The 22,044-nt window shown below is 45.2% G+C and overlaps 1 protein-coding gene across 3 annotated transcripts in view; it reads right to left on the bottom strand.

Annotated features, from left to right (window-relative positions):
• The window catches only part of SLC35F4 (solute carrier family 35 member F4), a 113,095-nt gene that overhangs the window by 25,466 nt on the left and 65,585 nt on the right, over window positions 1-22,044 (bottom strand). Inside the window, exon 1 of one of the 3 annotated variants that reach the window (XM_042047626.1) lies at window positions 8,846-9,063. The exons of the other annotated variants lie outside the window; for them this stretch is intronic. Within the exon in view, the coding sequence (XP_041903560.1) occupies window positions 8,846-8,921 (76 nt within the window). The 5' untranslated portion in view covers window positions 8,922-9,063. Of the gene's footprint in view, window positions 1-8,845; window positions 9,064-22,044 lie in introns of those variants that run through there. 3 annotated transcript variants of the gene reach the window in all.

Here is a 22,044-nt window from a genome sequence, read left to right as displayed (position 1 = left end):
CTGACCCTGTAGAAGGGTCTGGTGTTCCTCTGAAGGTCCAGTGGTGGTTATGTAGCTCTTGTCCTCTGGGAATCCAGTAGGTAAGGGCTTACTGTGGTGTTCCAAACCTCAGATTATATCCAGGTAGAATGCTTGTTTCCTCCCCCTGGGCAGAGCATCTCACAATGGGATGATGTAATTTTATGAGTCATGCAGTAAGGCTTGATGGTCCATTAACAGAAGATACCCTTCCGGAGGGAGTTATCAGGGATGTGTCAGGGAAGAGATAAAGAACACTGCCCCACCTCGTTTTAACAGCTGGTGATAGAACACATACTTTTGGTTACATCTTACATTGTAACCTATGACAACAACCCATGGCATTTCATTTGGACAATGATTCAGGTCTCACAGTTGCTACTAAAAGTGAATCATAGAATATCCTGAGTTGGAAGGACCCACAAAGATCATGGAGTCCAACTCCTGGCCTTGCACAGGACAGCCCCAGGAATCCCACCATGTGCCTGTGAGCATTGTCCCACCACTCCTTGAGCTCTGCCAGGCTTGGTGCCCTGACCACTTCCCAACCACCCTCTGCATGAAGAGCCTTTTCTTAATATCCACCTGAATCTCCCCTCACACAGCTCCATGCTGTTCCCTCTGGTCCTGGATCAAATGGATTGTCAGTTAAATAATCCATGCAACACAAAAATGCAGTCCGGAACTAAATTCTATGGCCTGATCATCATAGAATTGACCAGGTTTTTTTCTTTTCTTTTTTTATGCAACTGCCCTGATGGAAATTTAGAACCTCTCAAACAGGTAACTTAATTCCCTTCCAAAAGCCATCTGTGCATTCATGACACTGCATTACTAACACAAAGTGCTGGCTCATTCAGAGACAGCAACATCTGGCTTGATGGAATGCGCTAAAATACATTCTCTTTATTTGATTACACAATGAAGTCGATGGTTAAATAGCTGATGATGGAAGTGAGCTGAACAATTTCTACGTGTTATATTTCCAAAGCCCTGCAGAGCACTGGTCACCTCTGGCTACCACTGTAATCAGGAGAGAGAGCAGCTTTACCAAGAGGCCACTCAAGGCACCTACAATCTTTTACTCATCCAGTATTAAAACAGACTTATTTTACCGCGTCCTCAAAATCTCAGCTCCTGATCTATCATTGTTTCTGCACTGACTAAAGGACGTCTCCATTGCACTGCCACGGAAACAATCGCTGGGCTTTGACAGATGGATGGAGGTAGGAGCGGCTCTGGTGTGGTGTGGAAAATATGTCAGTTGAATGTTCCTGCTAAATTGGGCCCTGGAGAAAGAATTGTCAATGTTCCTTCACCTGCAGGAGCGAACAGCCGCCGCAGTGACGGACCCGCTCACACCCCACGAGCCCAGTGTCCCCACAGCCTGTGCATGAGCTCCACCTGAGCAGCCACCTCAGCACTGGGAGGGCTGGAGGCTCTCGCAGTGAAATTCTGCCCTTATTGATGCATAGCAAGGAGAGGATGTGAGTTTTGCAGCCAGGGAAATATCAGATGCACACGGAAAGGGGGTTGAGTGGTGCTGCTGCTGGGAGAGGTGAAGAGAGCTGCTTCTGTCCATTTTACAACAAAACCTCATTAGGTTGGATTAGCCGTGGCTTTAATTGGATTGTTTGCTACTGTTAGCACACAGCTGGGAGCAGGATATGCAACACCATCAGTGACTTAGATCCATAACTTAGTTTATCCCAGCCACTGCCTGTAAAATCAAATTCTACCCTTCCCTGCACTGGTGTAAACCCACAGCGAGCCAGTACAGCCAGCTCAGTGGTCTGGGCACACACACTGACAAATCTGAAGACAACAGCTGAGAAGTTAAAATTGAAGGACAAACTCTCCCCAACTTTAAATGTTTTCAGAACCAGCCATTTGACCAGGGATATGAAGTCATGATTACATTTACTAAAGCCAAGCAAAATCAAGAAAACAAGCAAACACGCTTTGCTGGCAGCATGCTACACAGGTTTGAGGAATAAGCATCTCTTGCTCAGTGAAGAAAGTTCCTTTCAGCGTGTCTTCAGGCATTTGGACATAATGTTCTCCATTTAAACACTGCAATGGTCTCTGTGTATTAGTAACGCACAGATGTCTGTTCAGAGTGATGCCTTGTTCATTTATTATTTGCTTGTTCTGGAAGTTTTTATGTTTGAAGGGGATGAGAAGGTTACAATAATTTTTTTTTTTTTTTGTCCTAGGGGAAAAGATTTTCAGATTATAATGAAAAACAAATGACTCAGTGACGGCGTACAGCATTTCTCTTGTACTATGATTAACTATTGTCAAGAGCAGAAAGCAGAAAAAGTGGATATTTTTGTTGTGGTTTACTAGTGACATCCATCAGCAATTTCTGCCAATTATCCCTTCAGTACACAGCCCCCACTCCAGATCAGCAGACAGCAACTTTGCTTGCAACTAGGAATCTCAGCAACTTCCACGTGCCCTCCCATCCTTGCAACAGAATTAACTAAGGCAAGGAAGGGAAGTAAATAACTTCAATTTCACATCCTGTAATTCACTTAGCGCCTGATCAAGGGATGTGCCACTCTACATCCTTGCACCTAATTACCCTTCCAGATGAGCAGTTCCAGCTTATTGGTCAGGGGAGAGAATCCAAGTTAAACAGTCAAAAAAAAAAATAAAAAAATCCCCCCTGACCTGCATTTCCTTGGCTTTATGATGGGAACAATGTTGGGACCAAGTCCCAGGGGGCTAACTTGTGATTTAGGGCCCAGACCACTGAAAAAATAAGGACCTTGATTCCCCTTATAGCTACAATCTGGAAAAGAAACTCAACAATCTGAATCAATTTATAAACAGCAAGAAAACCTGGCAGTAACTGGATAGACAGAGGGTAAGACATTAAATCAGAAAGATGGGCCCAACTCTGCCAACTACAAAACCGCAAGTCAGTTTCGAGCAAAAGAAATACAAAGAACTGATGAGAAGGAGCTGAGTGCATCTGCATCTAACACTATGAGATCTGGCAACTTAAGCAATTCAGAATTTAATTAAAACAGCCAGGAATGGGCAGGACCATGTATGTGTATGGTCCACATCAGTTGTGTGAACAACCTGAGATTCCACTTGGCCCTGGCACCTGCAGCTTGTCTGCTCCCAGATGCTCTGGCTGATTTCGGACTACACAGCCGATGTGGAAACTTCACCATGCTGCTGTCCCAGTGCCTGGTATGATCTGACAGATGAAACCTGCAGTCAGAGCACCACCGACGTCTGTTCATACACCTCCAAGGTCTGGGAGAGGCCCCAGCAAGTCAAGCTGTGGTATTTGTACACACTGGCTGTGCTCGGGATGGAAAGACAGTGAGATCTGCACACATGGTACTGCAAATGCATCAGGTTAATGTTAGAACTAGTAGTAGTGATAACAGAATCACAGAATGGTTTGGGTTGAAAGAGATCTTAAACATCACCTCATTCCACCCCCTGCCATGGGCAGGGATACCTTCCACTATTCCAGGTTGCTCCAAGCCCCATCCAAGCTGGCCTGGAACACTGCCAGGGATGGGGCAGCCACAGCTTCTGTGGGCACCCTGTGCCAGGGCCTCACCTCCCTCACAGGGAAGAATTTATTCCTAACATCCAATCTAAATCTCTTTCCGTTTCAACCCATTCCCCTTTGTCCTGTCATTATCTGCCATGTAAAAAGTCACTCTCCCTCTTTTTTGTAAGTGAGAAATAGTCACTACATAAGTTGCACAAAGGCATCTCCTCACACACCCCCAGATCCCCACAGCCTACTGCTCATCTCTGGGATTGGGCTTCCCTTATTAATTGCTCCAAGTTTGATGCCTCTACATGCAACCCTGATAACTGCCAGCCTGTAAAGGCATCTTTCTGTACATCAGCTACATGTTCTTCTGTTGAAGAACCTGCTCTGAGATGGAAGCTCTTGTGCCAACCAGCGAATGTGCCCTGCATGGTTGGCATCCAGTGCTGTGTCCTAAAGCCTCTGACCAAGGACAGCAGCACAACATGGATCCAGGCTGCAACACCCCTGATGTTCAAGAGCTGCAGCTATTAAAAAACAACAATAAAAACAACAAAAAAAGACATTAGCAGGAAGCATGTAAAGGCACTATTGGGTGTAGGAAAGCTGTGAACTACCTTTTCCAGGGCCCTAAGTGTAAAGGCCACTCTAGAGGACTTCTCAAATTCTTTTTTTCTGAAGTAAGTGGCTCCTGTTTGTATTGCTCTGGGTCGAGGCCTTTCCTCAAAATATACAAAAAAATTTATTGGAAAAACCCAAATCCCTGTTCAAACCTTTGTTTTATCTACATTTTATTGAAAGTATACTTAAAAACACGGAAATATTTTTTTCTCATTTCAGCATAACTCGAACAAATGTATCACTGCCTCTTTTTAAGCATGGACAAGGAATTTCATTGGTTTGACACCAAAAATAACACACCAGCACCAGTGTGGGAGTATCAGAACAGATCCTGGGAAAGAGGCTTATTTGAGAACATCTGTGGTGGAACTGGCAACTGGAATATGCATTTTGAAACGCAGTGGCTACTCATATTTTAAAGTTACTGGGCATGACAGCATACTTCGATTTTGAAGGAATGTAGAAGGAAGTGGTGCAAATGAAGAATGATTTTTATATGTTGAAATCAAAACTTCTACAACACAAAATGACCCACAAAAAAAAAAATTTAGAACATCCACTTGGAGTGGAATGTTTTGGACTGAATTCTGCTGTCAGAAAGCGTTGCTGGCATCTCCACTGAGATACAAACACTGTGTTGAAATCTTGTAATTAACCATGACAACTCCGGAGCCTGGACACTCTGACCTCCCGTGGGGAGGGTATGGACATCTCCTTCTTCAGCACAGAACTTTTCCCAAGCAAAGAGCCTCTGCTTATTGCTCCTTCCTTAACCCCTGGACATGGTATCTGGAACACAGCCTGGGAAGGGCAAGACCGGGCACACAAATACTCTCCCTCCCACACTATAAATGTCACAGAGAGCAAATTCCTGGCTAAGAGCTGCTGGGGGAAGCCAGGCCAAGCTGCAGAGGAAGAGGAGGCAGCACAGGGGCACCCAGAAGTGTGTCTGCACCCCACTGTCCAGCCAAGCAAAGCCCACGCCAATGAACGACTCCAGACCATGCGGATGGATCCAATCTCACGCAGCTCCTGGGAAGAGCAACTGATTTTGGCTTTGGCTCAGCCCCTGGGAAGGACAACAGGGATGGTCCCACACCAGAGTACTCTGTGAGGAGCAGGCAGCTGGACTGACAGATGTTTTTATTCAGGTGGAGGCAACACCTCCTGTCTGAGGGAACAACACTGGAACTTAAGACCTCTTGTCTCCTTATTGCAGAACCAGGGCTTTATTTTAAGCTTGTGCTTACATAAACACTCCTCTGAGACCACCTCAGTGACAACTCCTGAGTGAGACCTTTGGGACTCACAGATTCAAAGGGATATCTCCTTTGCTGCATCAGACTAGAGGTGTTTTTCCACTCCAGATATACCTGATCCGACTCCAATTCAAGCCAATCTCAGGATTCACTGGTCTGGGATCGGACCATCTTCCCACCACTCCACCATTGACTGAGCAAGATAAATGCAAATCATTTGATTCAAAGCTGCACACCATCCCATTAAAAAAAGCCCTCTGCTATAAATTTTGCAATTAATTGTATCAGATGTGCTTCCAATTGTTTCACAATTTATACACTCTACTCCAAACCAAAAGGTTAACAATACATAAAAAAAAAAAATCCTCTGAAAATCAATCTTGCTATTGCTAGAATTTGGTGGCATTTCCAAAAAGGAACAGCCATTCCCAGTTAAACTCTCACTTTTGCTTTCACCGCCGTAACTCAAGAGCAGCTTCAATAAAAGCCATGAGGCTGCTTTGACATGAAGTTGTTGTGAAAGGAATTTACACCCAGGACAGTCCAGATATCACTGATATGTATCTCATTAACAAATAATTACAATATAGCTTCCACTTTCAAGAAACACTGCAATAAATCCAGGCTGGTTCATGGATCTCCCAAGATCCACAAAGGCAGCCGTCACACTGACAGACAGCTCAGCAACACTTCAGATTTGTATTTGATAGTGTTGACCTACACTACACAAACTCGAGTGCCTCCAGGGAGTCGTTCATTCCAGATACCAATCTTGGGACGTGAATCACCTCCCGGAGGTGCCCAGCTCTCCTGCTGACTCCAGGAGGCTCTGACGACTTTCTTGGTACTCACCAAGACTTATATTTAGATGGATGTGGATGAGTCCAAGCCTGACTGCCTCAGACTCGGGCCATGGCAGCACTGCAGTACATTGAGCACATGCTTCAATTTCCTTGCCTTAGAGGCTAATAAGGCACATTTCAAGAAGGGTGGGTTAAAGGAACATTTTCCAGGTAAGCAGCTGGGGCAACAGCAGGGATTTATCACCGTATCCCTGCATTTCACAATCCCAGGAGATACTTCCATCTGTTTTCTCCAACACCCTTGAGGTAATTGCCCTGACAGGTCTCATCCCTGCCTTTCCATGGTGGCATTTTTGGGACAGGTCTCCTCCATGCAGTGTCCATGCCACACACCTGGCTGATGCTGGGGAGTGGAGGCTGGCCAGGCTGAGGTAAAGACACGTTCTCCAGAGGATTTGGTGGCTGTGGTGCCAGCTTGGCACACACCTCACATCCTCCAGAACCTCTCACCCATGTGCCAACCCTTCTGGGCAGCTGTCTCTGCTCCATTTCTTTCCACATGAGCAGGACTTTCTGACCACTTATCTCCAAGCACTGGGTGTCTCCTCACTACTGAAGGAGCCTTCTTGCCTGGATTCCACTCCACTCTCCAAGAGTCAGCTGTTCCTGTGGTTTTATCACGGGGTATCTAGGAAGCCACAAACCTCAGCTGTGTGAAAACTGCCCACATAGAGCACACTCCTCCCCTGCTCTTGGGAAGCTGGCTGCCCTATCCCATTAGGATTCTTTGGGAATTCATGCTAAAATCTTTGCTGATCTGTAAAAACCACCTGCACACACATTTAATGTACGGGTCCAGTATTAATTCAGCTTGGCCAGGTCCATCCTGAGCAAGAACCTTTCCATTTGCAGCCTGTTGGATATGACAAGTGCTGTCATGTAGTTACTTCCAGTCTATTGCCCTTTCTTCCTACAAAGACTGGATTTTACCTCCCTGAGGAACCAGGCAGCGCAGTTTTGATGCTGCTGCTGCAGCCCAGCATGGGCAGAAGGTTAAGACAGGTCTAACAGAGGCACTTGACAGCAGCTGGACTGGTGAACCACAGCTTGTCTAGGGCCCCTGTGAGGCAGGGACAATCTTTAATCCTCTGCACTCAGCACCCAGCGCGACACAAGCCTGGCCTGAGCCTTCAGGAAATAAAGAGCAGCAAATCACCCCATTTTACCAGCAGAGCCAGCTCACCTGGCTGTAACACTGCTCCTAAAAAGCACGTGAGGGTATGAATTACAGTATCACACATCCTAAAGCCTGGTGCTGTGCACCAGCAACAAGCAGTCATCTCCTCCAACTTTCCTTAAGGCGTTTTTCCTCAAGGGAGAAACACCAGGTGACCACCAAGCCTGCAGAATTCTTAAAATCACACACACAATTCCGAGAAAAACAACGCAAACTACTGCCTGGTTTATTGAACCCCAGCCCTGCTTGTAATTGAAGGCAGCCTGAGCCAGGTAGATCAAAGAACTGGAAGTCACGCTCTGCTGACCGGCGCTGGACCGTGGCTCTTGCTTTGTTTTGCTCCTGGATGTACGGCTGAATTCAACTCACAAAAAGGAATGACATTTTCATTGCTGGTTGGCTCAAACCAGAGACAGCACACACACCTCGCAGTTTTACAGCTCCAATGTCCTCATCAGACACACCTGCTGGGAAAACTGCTCATTTCTGGCACAAGCAGCAACTTCAGGAAGTACCACACAGCTCTTTAAAACATCGGACACTGAGGATTATAACCCAAAATGGTACAGTTAAAGCCTGAGATTTCTACAGACATTCAAGTCAAAAACTCAAACCTAACATCAGGAGTATTTTTAAGAAAGCTTTCTTTTTTGACCTCTGATTTATAAAGCATGTGTACCCGCTGTAAATTTCCAGCACACTGACTTTTATTTGTTTCACCACCAAGGCAGTCAAATCTCCTGCTGGACAACATCACCACATTCCCAGTGACTCTGAAGTGTGATGGGAAGTTGGTGGGCAGTCTTAAAGAAATGAGACTCTTATGTCCTATCAAGAGCATACAAAAGAATTCCTAATTTCTGTCTTGTGGTTTTTGTATTAAGAAATTATTTCAGAGCTACCACTTCTGAAAATGAGGGGGGGAAAAAGCATTTTAAGGGGACAACTGCTATACTGAACTGAGGGACAGCAAGCACAAAACAAGTTGGTGCCTCTGTCTTTACAGCAAAACAATAAATCTAGACTCCAACAGTAAATTACTCCAGAAAAGCCAGTAACATTACAAGGACCTAATTTCATATAATTTTAAAAGCCAGAATTGAAGTACAACAACTTTATCCATTGTTCACGTTTCAACATCGGTTTCTTCCCCAGCAATCACTCACACAGCAGTTGAACACGGGCAACAGAAATTTAACTGCCACTTATCCCAGTCGATATTAAAGTGCTCAAAATGCTATCTGAGCATTACTTTAAAAATACACACACCACACACACACACAACATTCCTGTTACTCTGCATGGAACGGAGCAGGAGGAGCATGCGGAGTGAACTCCTGCCTAGGATGAGATATACAGGGGAAAAAAAAGCATTTACCGTCAGGCACAGGCGAATTTAATTCAGAAACATTGTAAGATGGTAGCGGTGCCACTCTTGCCGAATGTTTCTTCATCCTCTGGAATTGCTCTCCTACTCAGGCGCTCGCTCTGGCTTCAGTCTGCATCGCCCTTGGTCCCGAGTACTACAGCAAACACGGGGCTATGGCTGGATGTTGTTCTGGAGATGCTGCAGGAGCCTATGAGTACTGATTTGCTGTTTCCCTGGGAAACCATTTGCAACACGTTCAAACAATGCTTGACCTCTGCCAACACTTCTCTTTCATTCAATTGTTGAGCGTGGCAGATAAAATATAAATATATCAGTGGCGGCGCCTGGCAAACTTGAAACCGTGGCAGCCCCTTTGCAGGAAATTAGGATTTCACATCAAATCTCTGCACTGTGCTGGCAACGCAGACAGGAGATTTCTCAGACAACTGCAAGGGAATTATGCAATGCAATTTTCTGGTTCCTTACACTGTGACAATATACAGATGATTACAGTAATTATTTTAAGTAAACTTTGAATAATGGGAGTCCTATAGAGCTGCTAAATCAGGAATGCCTTGGGCAAAAGAACAGGTGACATCTAGGTCTGTGTCTGATAATAAAGCAGTGGTATTGCAGGAGGCTCTTCTATAAAAATTGTCACAACCAAGACAGATACAGAAATATATATAAAAATATATAAACATATATATATATAGGCTATGGCTGGTCTACATTTCTTCCTCACTTCCCTTGAGACAACCAGGACATGTTTTGTCCCTCCTTCCCTGACACCTTCTCTCTCTTCGACTTCCTTATTATTACTATTAATATTTTTGGAAGTTGTTCACTTGGTGCAATGGAAAAGTTTCACTGAGCAAACTGGTGTCAACCCACACAACTTCTGGAACTCTTGGAAGTTCCCATTCCCTTGTGCAACCAGCACTGTGCTGGGAGCTTCCTTTGCCAGGAAGTGGTTACTGACACCTCTAAAGAGCCCTGGCTCCAGAACTCTTCACCAAGAGATCAACTATCAAGTCTTATCCAAGAATTTGCAGGGAGAAACCTTTACCATTTATATTCAAGGTATTTGTTACAGGAACAATGGGAAATAAAAAGGGAAAGACCTGAAAGGCAGCTTAGCTCTACCAGAATCTTCTGGCAAAGCTGCTGAATTTTGAAGGGCACTAGTATAGACCTTTTATCCGTAGTCCTTGTGCTTTTGGTAGCAGCTGAGAGTGGAGATTCTTGGCCCAGGGCTTGGTCCTTCTTTCCCCACTATTCCACCAACAAGGGAGAAGTCACTGGCTGTAAGGAAGGCCGAAGTGGTTTGAAAATTATAAGGAATTGCTGGGCTAGAATTTTCCATCTTGGGCTTCCTCCAGCATGGTGCTGGAATTTCACACGTTTTACACAGTAAGGTGTTGTGGCTGGAGTATGCGTGCAGGGACTGGTCCCTTCCCTAACCCTTAAGGAGAAGAGGGGAGGAAGCAGAATCCCATCCTTTAGATGCACCCATAGAAGAGGCTGGCATATGGGGAGAACTGTCCTGTGGCATCCTCATGGAAAAGGCAGCCTGTGACTGCACTGTACTGAGGGGTGGGAAGGGATTCTTGGGTCCTTGGAGCAACCAAGCAGGACATAATCACTTGATCTTGCCCTGCACATTCCTCTAATGCTGCTCTCTTGTCCTTCTTTGGGGACTGAGTGGCATCACTTTTCTATTGGTGACACAGTAGGGAAGAGACAGTGATTAACCCTATGGAAAGTAGGGAGAAAGTACCTCATCCCACTCCCGCAGCCATCCCATCCAGTGGGACACACTATGGAAGGAGTACAGGGAAGAAAAATGGGTACAGCTGCCTGGTTTTCCACCCAGCACACCCTTGTCTGAAAGGCTTGGAGATCTCCTTCAGCATCTTCATTATATCCCTGGTGACTCATAAGGCTCTCCACCATGACAGTCTATTCCAAAGCATCAACTGCATTGCCTAGAGCTAACTGGCTTTTACTGCTTATCTGCATTCAGAGGATTTCCAGCACTGTGTAACAACCACTATTCCAAAGGAAATTATCTTCCCAATTTGCAGAAGGAATTTTTTTCTCCTGTCCAAAGTGCCGAGAGTCAGCAGAGTCTGTGATAGAGTAATCACCAGTCAAATAATTGCTGGCTCCACAATCACAAGGCTCCCTATTAATACATGTCTAGTCCTTGAGCATTTATATAATATAAACAACATAATAATATAACACAGAGATTGCTTTTAGAAAACCATTTCTGCAAATAGGGGTTTATAATGGAATCATTAATGAACCTTAACAATGGTGAGGATGAAACACATGAGACAATGTCAGGCAACTCCAGACGATTCCTTCAGACAATTTCAGCACTAATAACAGAACGTGACTGAATCTAAGAGCTGCTGCCTTTTTTTATTCAAAGGAGAATCAACCATTGTTTCAATACAAAGTCAGAAGCCAAATTCAACTCCTCAAAGCAATCTTTCAAATCTCTCCCTCAGCCATCTCTACTTCCTACAGCAGTTACACAAGAAATGAAGAAGACACAGAACTGCGTGAAACCATGTGGAATTGGAACATAGAACTTCCATCAAAGTTTGCAGTTTGAAAAGCATCAGCTTTTCTGGCTACACAAGCAAGAACTTTGGCCATCTGTTTCTGCTCCTGCATTTCTGATCCTTCCTCTGTGCTCTCTACCTCTACCCTACGTGTGCTGAAGAAAAGAGTAAAATAATATGGAGTGGAAGAGAGACAAGGAAGCTCTGTCCCTCTCTCCAATCCATCCACAAGTGCAATGTGATGACTGACTTACCAGGATGGTGTAATAGTTACTCCAAGTAACTACTGCAAGACTACAAGCCAACATAAAATCTGTAGGCCTGTGCCACCTTACTCACCTCAGGTTCATGCAAGGCACCACAGTAGGAAAACAAGGGGGTTTCCCTCCAAAATTCAAGAGTAAACTAAGTTTCCAGGTACCTTTAAAACAGTTCTTCATATGTTGTTGCTTGCTTCAAGTTCTGTGCTTTCAGCCTGGAACATGTCAAAGTTTTTTTACTCTCAGGGAGTGGAAGCTATGTGATGGTCCTGATAATACATAATAAAAGCCTCTGGAGCACAAGTCTGATGAGAAGCAGCTGAGGGAACTGAGGGGGCTCAGCCTGGAGAAAAGGAGGCTCAGGGGGGACCTTCTGGCTCTCCACAACTCCCTGACAGGAGGGTGCAGCCGGGTGGGAGTTGGGCTCTGCTCCCAGGGAACGAGAAACAGGACAAGAGGAGATGACCTCAAGTTAAGCCAGGGGAAGTTTAGATTGGATATTAGGAAAGATTTCTTCATGGAAAGACTTGTCAAGTCCTGGACCAGGCTACCCATGACAATGATTGAGTCACCATCCCTGGAGGGATTTAAAAGATGTGTGGATGTGATATGTGGGAACATGGGTTAGCGATGAGCTTGGCAGTACTGGGGGAATGGTTGGACTTGTTGATCTTAGAGGTGTTTTCCAATCTAAATGATTCTAGAATCATCTACATATCCAATTATTTTCACTCAGGAGTCCCTATTTGCCAAGGAAGCCTGCAGTGTGAATCACAGCAGTGTAACTACACAGTGTAAAAGATAACCCAGGCTGCAGGCTTGCTCCCAGTTAAGGCAAAAACTGTTGGGACACTCACCAAAGCTCTGGAGGCAGACATATCCACTCCCTTGCAGCAGCTTTATTGTAAAAGGAAATCACTGAATAAGGTGTGTCTCAGGACAGACTCCTCATCCCAGCCAGAAGTCGCCGTGGCTGGAGGCCTCTGAGGCACATCCCGTTCGCTTCTCGCTGTCCTCCCTGCACAGGCAGTGCCTGCAGCAGCTTCTGTCCCCTGGCTCAGTAAAATTCATCCAGACAAGGGCAGGGTGAAGCTGCAAGTTTGCTGACTCACTAACCAGACAGCAAACCAGCACTGGCAGCAGAGTCAGGACCGAGGAGTGCTGAATCACATCCGCTAACAAGCCTTGCACGCTCCCAGCACAGAGGGGCTGATGCCGTCAAAACATGCTCTGCTCCTTGGCTTACCCCAGCTCTGCTGGCACTAGTTAGTCATACATATTTTAGGGACCTACTACACAAGGAGAGGCTATTTACTCTTCTCACTGAAGCTGCAACCCACGTCACAGCTGGAGTTGAACTCCAGGCAGCCACAGGTTTCTCTGATCCAGAGAAGATGACAGGTGTGGTATCACACACCCAGGGAGGGCAAACCATCACTGCTAAAGGAAAACAGCAGCACAAGTACAAGCAACACTGAGTTTCCATGGTGGTAATGAGATCCATCTCACTGAACTCTGGATGCCAAAGTTTGAACCAGCCATGCCAACATCTTTATGTGGTGAGTAGTGAGAAACTGGTAACGTTAGAAGACAACTCACAACTTCCTCTCTTACTGGTGTATTATAACCTGATATTAGTAACTCTGAAGGCACACACTTCTTCCCCTGGCTGTCATAGCAGTAATGGGACTTGCTCACACCTGGTCATACAGCTTTTAGACACCCTGGGTAGGGCAGATGCTCCCAATGGGAAGCACAGTGTGTGAATGCCTGATAAAGACATGGAAGTGTTTCTTTGACTGTAATTGATTCTAGAACAGTGCTCAGATCCAAAACTGTGCTGTTTGCTAGTTTTGACACCACTAACTAAAAGATCCATCTAAAATCCACTCTGCATGTGTCCCTGCAGCCGGCAGGTCAGTCCATTCCCAATCATTAGACTGTAAGACTCTCATAAACATGACTTTTATTGTCTCTTCCAGGCTGAGCATGTGTTTTAAGATGACAAGCTAAAAGGCCATTACCAAGTTCATTTTATCCTGTTGGAATACAAATTAGATGCAAGATGCAGAAGAGACAAACAGTCAAACTGAGATCAAAACAGATGTATCCTACAAAGGAATTTTTATGTATAGCAAAGTCAAGACTTCAGTTTGAACTTTTACTTGCTTCTAGCAAAATCAGAAGCATGCAGCAAATGCTACTTGATTCAAACTATTCAATCCAAAACAACTTCCAAGGCTTGCAGAGAAAAGAACCCTTCACCTCACTGCTGTGCCCAGTCGTGTTATATGGATTTTAAAGAATCGAATTCTGAATTACTTACTGTCTGAACTCACTGGCTTAAAAACTGTTGGATATCCCTGCTCAGCAACTAAGAATATCAGCAAAGCATTCCATCACCATCTACCAGGCAGGGGAGGGTCCTCCAGCCCCACCAATGTGTGCCACAATCACATGGAGCAGGCAGGACTGCTGACACCTTCTCCCTCAGTGCTGCCCTCAATCCCACTGTCCATGTCACCAAAGATGCTAAACCAGATCCAAAACTAACCCCTCAGAAGCAGCTATGATTTAATTGAGAATGTTCACACTGAAGGCACACTACAGTCTCCTGTGCTTTGTTCTCTCAGGCACCAACTGAACTTTATCCAGAACTTCCTGTATTTTGCAATTGCCAAGTAGAGTAACTCTCTAAAAATCTCACCTAATGACTGCAAGAAATACCTACTAAACTTCAAGAAATTTTAATACCCTTGGGGGCTGCATGTTTATACACTGATCTCTGGTTCATGTTAACATGGGTTGCTATTTTCAGTAAATCAGTCCAAGAATTCACTCTTTAATACTCACCCTGATTTTGTGACAGAAAAACACAACATGATCTATTTTTAGCCTCCCCTAGCAGGCAAGTCCTGGAAATAAGATAAACAGCATCAGCTAAACATCCACTCCAAGACGACAGTGTGAAGATGTGCAGCTCCCACACCACTGAAACCAGTCCGAAACACTCAGACAGCCCACAGCCAGTGGTCTCTTGGCTACCAGTGGCCAGGTCCTCTGTCACAGACTGGTTTGGGTTGGGAGGGACCTTTAAATCTCATCTGGTCCAACCCCCTGCAACGAGCAGAGATGTCTTCAACTGCATCAGCTACATCACATGTTGGTGCCCCAGCCCAGTGGAAGTCCTGCCTTGACCCTGCTTTGTCCAGCTCCTTCCCCTCTGCCTCAGGGCCTAAGAACACGCACCTGGAAAGCAATCACAAAATATCTGATGATTCCCCCACCCCCTCCCTCCACGAGCACTCAACTGCCTTGAAAGTGGCAACATCTTCTGCTACAGTGCCTTTGGAAAGCTTTTAATTTACTGTGTGATTTTACAGACCTGACAACCAGAGTGTCCCTGGGAAGCACAAGGATTAAATTTTCAATTAAAATAAACCTCAGATTTTCCTTAACCATGCAAATTTTGAAACATAAACCACCCGCCCGCAAGGATCGTGAGGTACAAGCTGATGTCTCCAGAGCTGGCAAAGCAGCTTCTTAGGTTTTTATTCTGCTGGAAGATGGAAATATCCATACAGCAAGAAATATTAAACTTTTAATGCAATTAAAGATGGAATGAAAAAATATTAATTGTGGGCATGTAGAGCGATTCTTCAATTTCAATAAAAGTCATCCAGCGTTTCATGGAAACGGCAAACGTATCAACTTTGATGCATCTTCAATATTTTGATGTTTTAAGAAAAAAAATATGGATGGACCCCAAGCAACCTGGTCTAGTGGAAGGTGTCCCCGCCCATGGCAGGGGGTTGGAATGAGATGAGCTTTAAGGTCCCTTCCAACCCAAACCATTCTGTGATTCTGTAATTTCAGGCTGACAAAAATACTAAAAGTTGCCTCCAGCATTAGAAACTCATTCATATGAAGAATCAGAAGGAAAAGAAAGTTGCTCAATGAAAACCCAAAAAGGAAATTTTTCCTTCAAGAGGAACTTTATTTCAGGCACACAGTGTTACTGGCCTCAGAGCCTCTGCCAGACTGGATGGATCCTGCTGTCCTAATCCTGGAGACAAAATATGTTTAGTATTCAATCATAAATTTCAGCTTAGTGGCTTTATCCACAGCCAGGCATGGTGAAGAGCAAGAACCTCATGGGGAACACACAGAAATCTCACCTGGAGCATGCACGGACCTCATTTGACAAAGCAGAGCTCACCAGACTCCCTACAACACACCCCACCTGCTCGAGCTGGAAGGATTTAGGTGACCTTTAAGGTCCCTTCCAATCTAAACCACTCTCTGGTTCTGTGATCTGATCATTTGAGAAGTGCTGACAAAACAGCAAGGCCACAAGCTTCTGGAAAACTACCAGAGTCTGGGCATTCCCCAATCTGCATTTCAAACTCTTTCCAAGTTTAAGAGTTCAGAAGAAAAGTTCCTACTTCACCCTGGCCACTCAAACTCCCTGGCAGTAAAACACAACCCAAGTAGACAACCAGTGCTCAATCTGCTCAATAACAAAGCATAAATCGAGTATCCATTCCAAATATCCAATACAGCCTTTCCAGACAGGATAATAAAATCAGACGCCAAACACTTCTACTGTGGGGGTTTTTTTCCCCAAGGAAAACAGCTTAGATGTAATTGCATGTCAGATAATTATTTGCCTTCCCAATGTTTTATTAACAAAGCTACCAGGAGTGAAATAAGCTGTCTCCATTTTCTGGTTCTGCAATTATGAAGTGCCTCTTCTGTATCACAAGAGAGCATTTGAGTTGAGAAAACTTCCATTTTGTGCTTGTCATCGTGACTGTAGAGCATGTCAGTGTGACAGTAAATCACTCCTCGTATTTGCTATCTATTTGGGTAGCCAGCAGTTAATTAGAAGGCTTAGGGCTTCTTTCAATTCCATAACTCAGAATTGCATAGCAGGCTAGGAACACAGGGCTGGCTGGTCCAGAAATTTAGCCACCAGCATGTTCCTGTCTAGGCAGGTTCTGTGGTAGGGGTAGGAACTTGCATCATCCAACACTGCAACCCCTACCACTCCAGATGGCATCAGAAAGTTCCTTGGACAAAGAAATAGAAATAATTTTTAGGAAAAATTACAACATAAGATGAAGTTTGTTGCCATGTTAGTGGTGCTGCATTATCTTTTCCAGCCCTTCTGATTCTAAAGGCTGGGTGCAGAATTCCCAGAGCTTTTGAAGCAGGATCTGAAGCTTCAGCAAAGATGTGAAAATGGATCAGACTGACCAGAAGTCTAAAAAAAAAAAAAACCCCACATCTGTGAGTGAGGTCAAACAACTTCAACAAGACAGAGGGGAGACAGAAAATCATAGAATGGTTTGGGTTGAAAGGGACCTTAAAGATCATCTAGTTCCAGTCATCTTCATTGCATTTTCCTGCCCAAAAGAAAGGATTCATTAGGCATGTCCGTGTAGACACGGCCAGGACCAAGAGGCTTTAATTGCATTAATGGGAAGTTCAGTGGGACAGCAGGTCAGCCCTTCCACAAGGAGCACAGTGAACCACTAAATGAGATGTTGTCAGGCAGGAAATTCCCACTGCTGGAAGATTTTCAGATCAGGCTGCCCGGGATGGATGGAGTTGAACACCTCAGAGCACAGGGACAGAACAGGTCCATTTTCCAAAGGGTGGTCAGATACTGGCACAGGCTGCCCAGGGAACTGGTGGAATCACCATCCCTGCAGGGATTTAAAAGCTGTGTGGATGTGGCACCCAGGGACATGGGTTAGTGGTGGGTTGGCAGTGCTGGGGGAACAGCTGGACTGCAGGATCTTGGAGGTATTTTCCAACCTAAATCCCTCTGTGACTCTGTGACTCACTCAACCTGTATTCATGGAGCTAATAACAAAGGGGTGCTAATAATAAATACCAGCTATTATTAGCTGGGCTGACAAGAAAAGCTAGGGTGAAGGGAGCCTGCTGAGAGCTCAGAATGGGTGTCAGAGGTAGGATGCTCTGCAGAATTCTCAGATGAGAATCCCACCACTGCAGGTGGTGTTTTCCAACCTGTATAGAACAGGGAATGCAAGACCACTGTTAAGGACAGGTAGGAAATGTTAGAAAAGCTGTCAGCAAGTACCATTTATTATTCATTATTTCTATGTTTTCTTTGGAAAGAATGGATACCTGAAAGTCAAAACAGCCTCACACCCACCAGCACCAGACACTCGATTACAGAAGATTCCTGAGGCAAATGTGAAGTCTTGGGAAAGGCTCTTGTGGCAGAGCATCAGGGATTCGCAGGACAGGACACAAGCACTGTGTCCCAGCTTGACACTGAACACACAGAGTTGTAGCTTTTGAAGCAAAACAGAGTAACCAAATCCCAATTCAGTGGCTGGTTCTACAGTAAGATTAATCTCCAGTAGCTCTGAGAGTTAACCATACAGTCTCTACTCCTCCTTGGTTTCTGCTATTTTATTCTAAAGTATTTTAATTTTCCATTTCAGGTGCTGATCTAATGCAAGGGTGCCTTTGCTCCTGCAAAATTCCAGCTACATTGTTTTACTGATGGTGAAATAACAGCCCAAAATCTCAACTGCAAGACATCAGCCCTACTCTACCACAGCCAGGCCTTAGAGGTTAAATAGTTGTGGTTATAAAGGCTCAGCACAAAACAATTTCCAGCACCCAGAGAGCCCTCTGAAATCTGTGATATGAGTGTCAAAGTCCATCTGCACTCATCAGCAGAGGTATCATGGAGGATGCTCATGTGCACCTGGTCCAGCACAGAGAGATCCCATGTGAGTTCAATTCCCCCTCTTTTTTTCCCCTCTTAAGTTGGGTCCACTTTTTGAAAAGAAAAAAAAAAAAAAAAACACAAACTAACAATAAAACCAGATGACAAATACAGCTAGTAGCAGCCTGAACATAACCAGTGCTGCAATTCAAGAGAATTCTTTTGAACAGCAGCAACTTCTTTAGTTTTCTAGGAGAAATTCTCTATGAATTCTTTGAAAAAAAAAACAGTAAAATCCTTGCACTACAGAAATTCAAAATTTGGGTACTCAAATCTCCAACCTATTGTGTTTCTTGTCTAATCTTCATATAATCCTCCTTAATACCTTTCAGTGTAAATCTCTGCTACGTGCAACATCTTATTAGCAAGACAATGAAGATAACACAAGAAAGTCACTGAGCAGCATTAGGGGATTAAGGGAGGATTAAACAATCGTGACACAAAGAAAATGTCGAAGCTGAGTATTCACCATAATTAGTCTGGTTCCTCATACTCTCCCTGGGTCAGTTACTCAAGTCTCTGGATTGTCCTGTGCTCAGTGTGATGAGAGCAGACAGGACTCAGACATTGTCTTATGACTGGTGATGGTTTTCCAATGTGAGAGAGGGACCTGGACTCTGTTCTAAACATACATGAAAAGCTGAGTGAGGAGGGGAGATTCAGATTGGATTTTAAGAATAAATTATTCCCTGTGTGGGTGGGGAGGCCCTGGTACAGGTTGCTCACACAAGCTGTGGCTGCCCCATCCCTGGCAGTGTTCCAGGCCAGGCTGGATAGGGGCTTGAAGCAACCTGGGATGGTGGAAGGTGTCCCTGCCCTTGGCACAGGGGTTGGAATTGGATGGTCTTAAAAAGTTTATTCCAACTCAAACCATTCTGTGATATATCAGAAAATGGGCAGCAAAAGTGAAACAGGCTTTTCCTGGAGAGATCCTGCATTTCTTGAGGAGGACAATACCTCTTAGTAATGTGGTTTTATGGGGTACCTGAAATGTCTCTTTCCCAGAGAGAAACTGGCAGCCCCATGCACAACAAACCTCTTCTATGCTATGGGACTCATCCCCCAACAATTAATCTTGCACCCAAGAGTTCCCTTACATCCCCTGCTAACTATTGGCACCTTCAAGCCCAAAATGACCCTCTGCTCACAGGACCTGAATGTCATGGATTATCAGTGGGCAGGAATGGGCAGGTGTGGCCAGAGCAGGTCAAATACACATTTCCTGAGAGACTCAGCAGGGGAAGCAGAGCTTTCCACAGCCTGTGGGACTGAGTCACTCAGCTCTTATTTCTAAATACCTAAGGAAGGGCTGCCCCTTTTTTCCAAAATCTGTCAGCACCTGGAATCCACATCAGTGAAAATATGGAGCTCTTAAAGACCTTTTTCCTTCCCCCTGATGACTGCCTGGCCATGTTTTGCCCCAGCCATGCAGTAAATCAGAGCACAACAGCTGATTTCCAGCGTTCCTGAACAGGCACCACATCCTGCTTTCTGCACCAAAAACTGCACCAAAGGGCTCCTCCCAGTAACTGCTGTTTGGGGGACAGAGGGACCACAATTATTCATAGAATAAACAGAATCATAAAATCATTAAGGTTGGAAAAGACCTCAAAGATCATCGGGACCAGAATCATCATGTTCACCACTAAACCCTGTCCCCAGGTGCCACATCCACATGGTTTTTCAGTATTTTCAGGGACAGTGATTCCACCCCTGCCCTGGGCAGCCTGTTCCAAATCCTGACCACCCCTTCAGTGACGAACTTTTTCCTAATACCCAAACTAAACCTCCCCTGGTGCAACTTGAGGCCATTTCCTCTGGTCCTGTCACTTGTTAGGTGGGAGAAGGAACCAACCCCTACCTGGCTACAGCCTCCCATCAGGAAGCAGCACTCGAGGAATAATGGGAATGCAGCAATATGGTGCAGAGGCCCTGGAAGAGCACACAGACTCCTCTGCTTCCTACAGATGTGTCTTGACAGCGAGAAAACCTTGCATTAGTTTTTTCATGCACATAAAATGCCTGTAGGCCTCTCTCTTCAAGAACTTGGTACAACTGCAGATTCCTGGCAGGCTCAGACTGAACACACTTTTTACTCTCTCCACCAAAATTTCAAGAGCATGAAAAAGAAAAGGAGAAAAAAAAAAAAAGGAAAAAGGGAAAACCAGGTCTCCATGTGTCATGCTCACTCAAGCCTCCTCAGCTTCCAGGCTTGCAGTGATGCAGCACATCCAGAAACTCAGATCTGTATTTAGAGGGCACAAAAATTGCTCTAATGATCCAGAGTGCCCAGTGAACTTACCCTGAGGATCTCCAAGTCACCCCATTCTGCTCAAGCTCAGTTACAAGTGGAGCTGGCTGACCTCCCTCACACCATACTCTCATGTGAACAGCAGCTTTTCCCTCAGGGATTGCCCCACCAATGGTATTTGGAACCGGTTTGATGCTGTAATCTGCCATCCAGGATGGTCTTCCCTGCTCCCAGGAATCCTATTCCAGGAGAGCTTCTCCAGCTCTCCTCTCCTGGGGTTTGAAGCAACTCAGCATTAACTTACCCAATTACTGCAAAAGGATGTTGCAAGGGTTTCATTCCACTTGTTCTTTCACCAATCCTTTCTCTTTTACATGTATTCCCCTGTCCCCTACCCTTTCCATTGTGGGATTCGGGGTGTTTAACATGACTCTCCTGGATGCCAAAAGCAATATATGAATGTATAGAAGCAGCTGGGGATTGCTTCAACCCAGGTGCAGCCTCTTGCACTTGGTCTTGTTAGCTGAGGAGTGGTGCTGAGCTGGGCTCTGACACGGGCAAAAGGAAAGTTGTTATGAAACTGATCCCCAAACGACCTTCTGATGGCTTTGTTGGGGTAAGAGGGGAGCTGAAAAACAGGACAAGGACAAATGGCTGAGCATGCACAGCCCAGCCCTTTGGCATCATGGACTAAGTTTGGAAACTGATCATGAAACTCAGCCCTCATTCCTTCCAGAAGAGCACAAGCTCCTGAGTTCCAGGCTCAGGAACTCCTGGTCCCCACCAGACCATATCCACCCTGAAGGATCCCAGAAGGACTGGCAGGAGGGAGCTGGCAACCGAGGAAGCTTTCAGAAATCCCATAAGCCAAATTCAGCTTTAACCTCCTCTTTCTGTAATCCCTGCTTGCTTAAAGTAGCTATGTAAACACTCTTTCCAAAGAGGGAAAAGCTGTGTTAGGAGAGGGCTTGGGAAATGTAGACTGAAGCAGCTGCTCTTCCTCCAGCAGAGCTCGGAGCAGTGGAACATGATGCCAAGTACTTGTCTTGGTATATGAGCACACAGGAGGCTTGGAGGGAGAACCTGGAAGCTCTTGAGCTAACAAAGAAAACCTGTTTTGGATGCTCTGCATGCAGACCTCTTTCTGCTTGATACTCTGTGTATGTTCAGGTTATGTAGAGCAGAGCCCTGGCTTACACAGCTGTAAATGGAGAAATGCAGCAACCACATCCTCTGAGGCTTTTAATCATCCTCTACCTGTGCCTTCCTAACCAGAGGCACAATTTAATTACAAAAGCACAGCTGCCAAAAACACAGTCAAAAGCCCAGAACTATTTTTCGTGGTGGCA

Source organism: Corvus kubaryi, unplaced genomic scaffold (genome assembly GCF_017639235.1).
Source record: "Corvus kubaryi isolate FWS band 111438036 unplaced genomic scaffold, C.kubaryi_AGA036_p1.0 66, whole genome shotgun sequence".
NCBI lineage: Eukaryota > Metazoa > Chordata > Aves > Passeriformes > Corvidae > Corvus > Corvus kubaryi.
The sequence above is the reverse complement of the archived record's forward strand: the minus strand, read 5'-3'. Positions and strand labels throughout refer to the sequence as shown.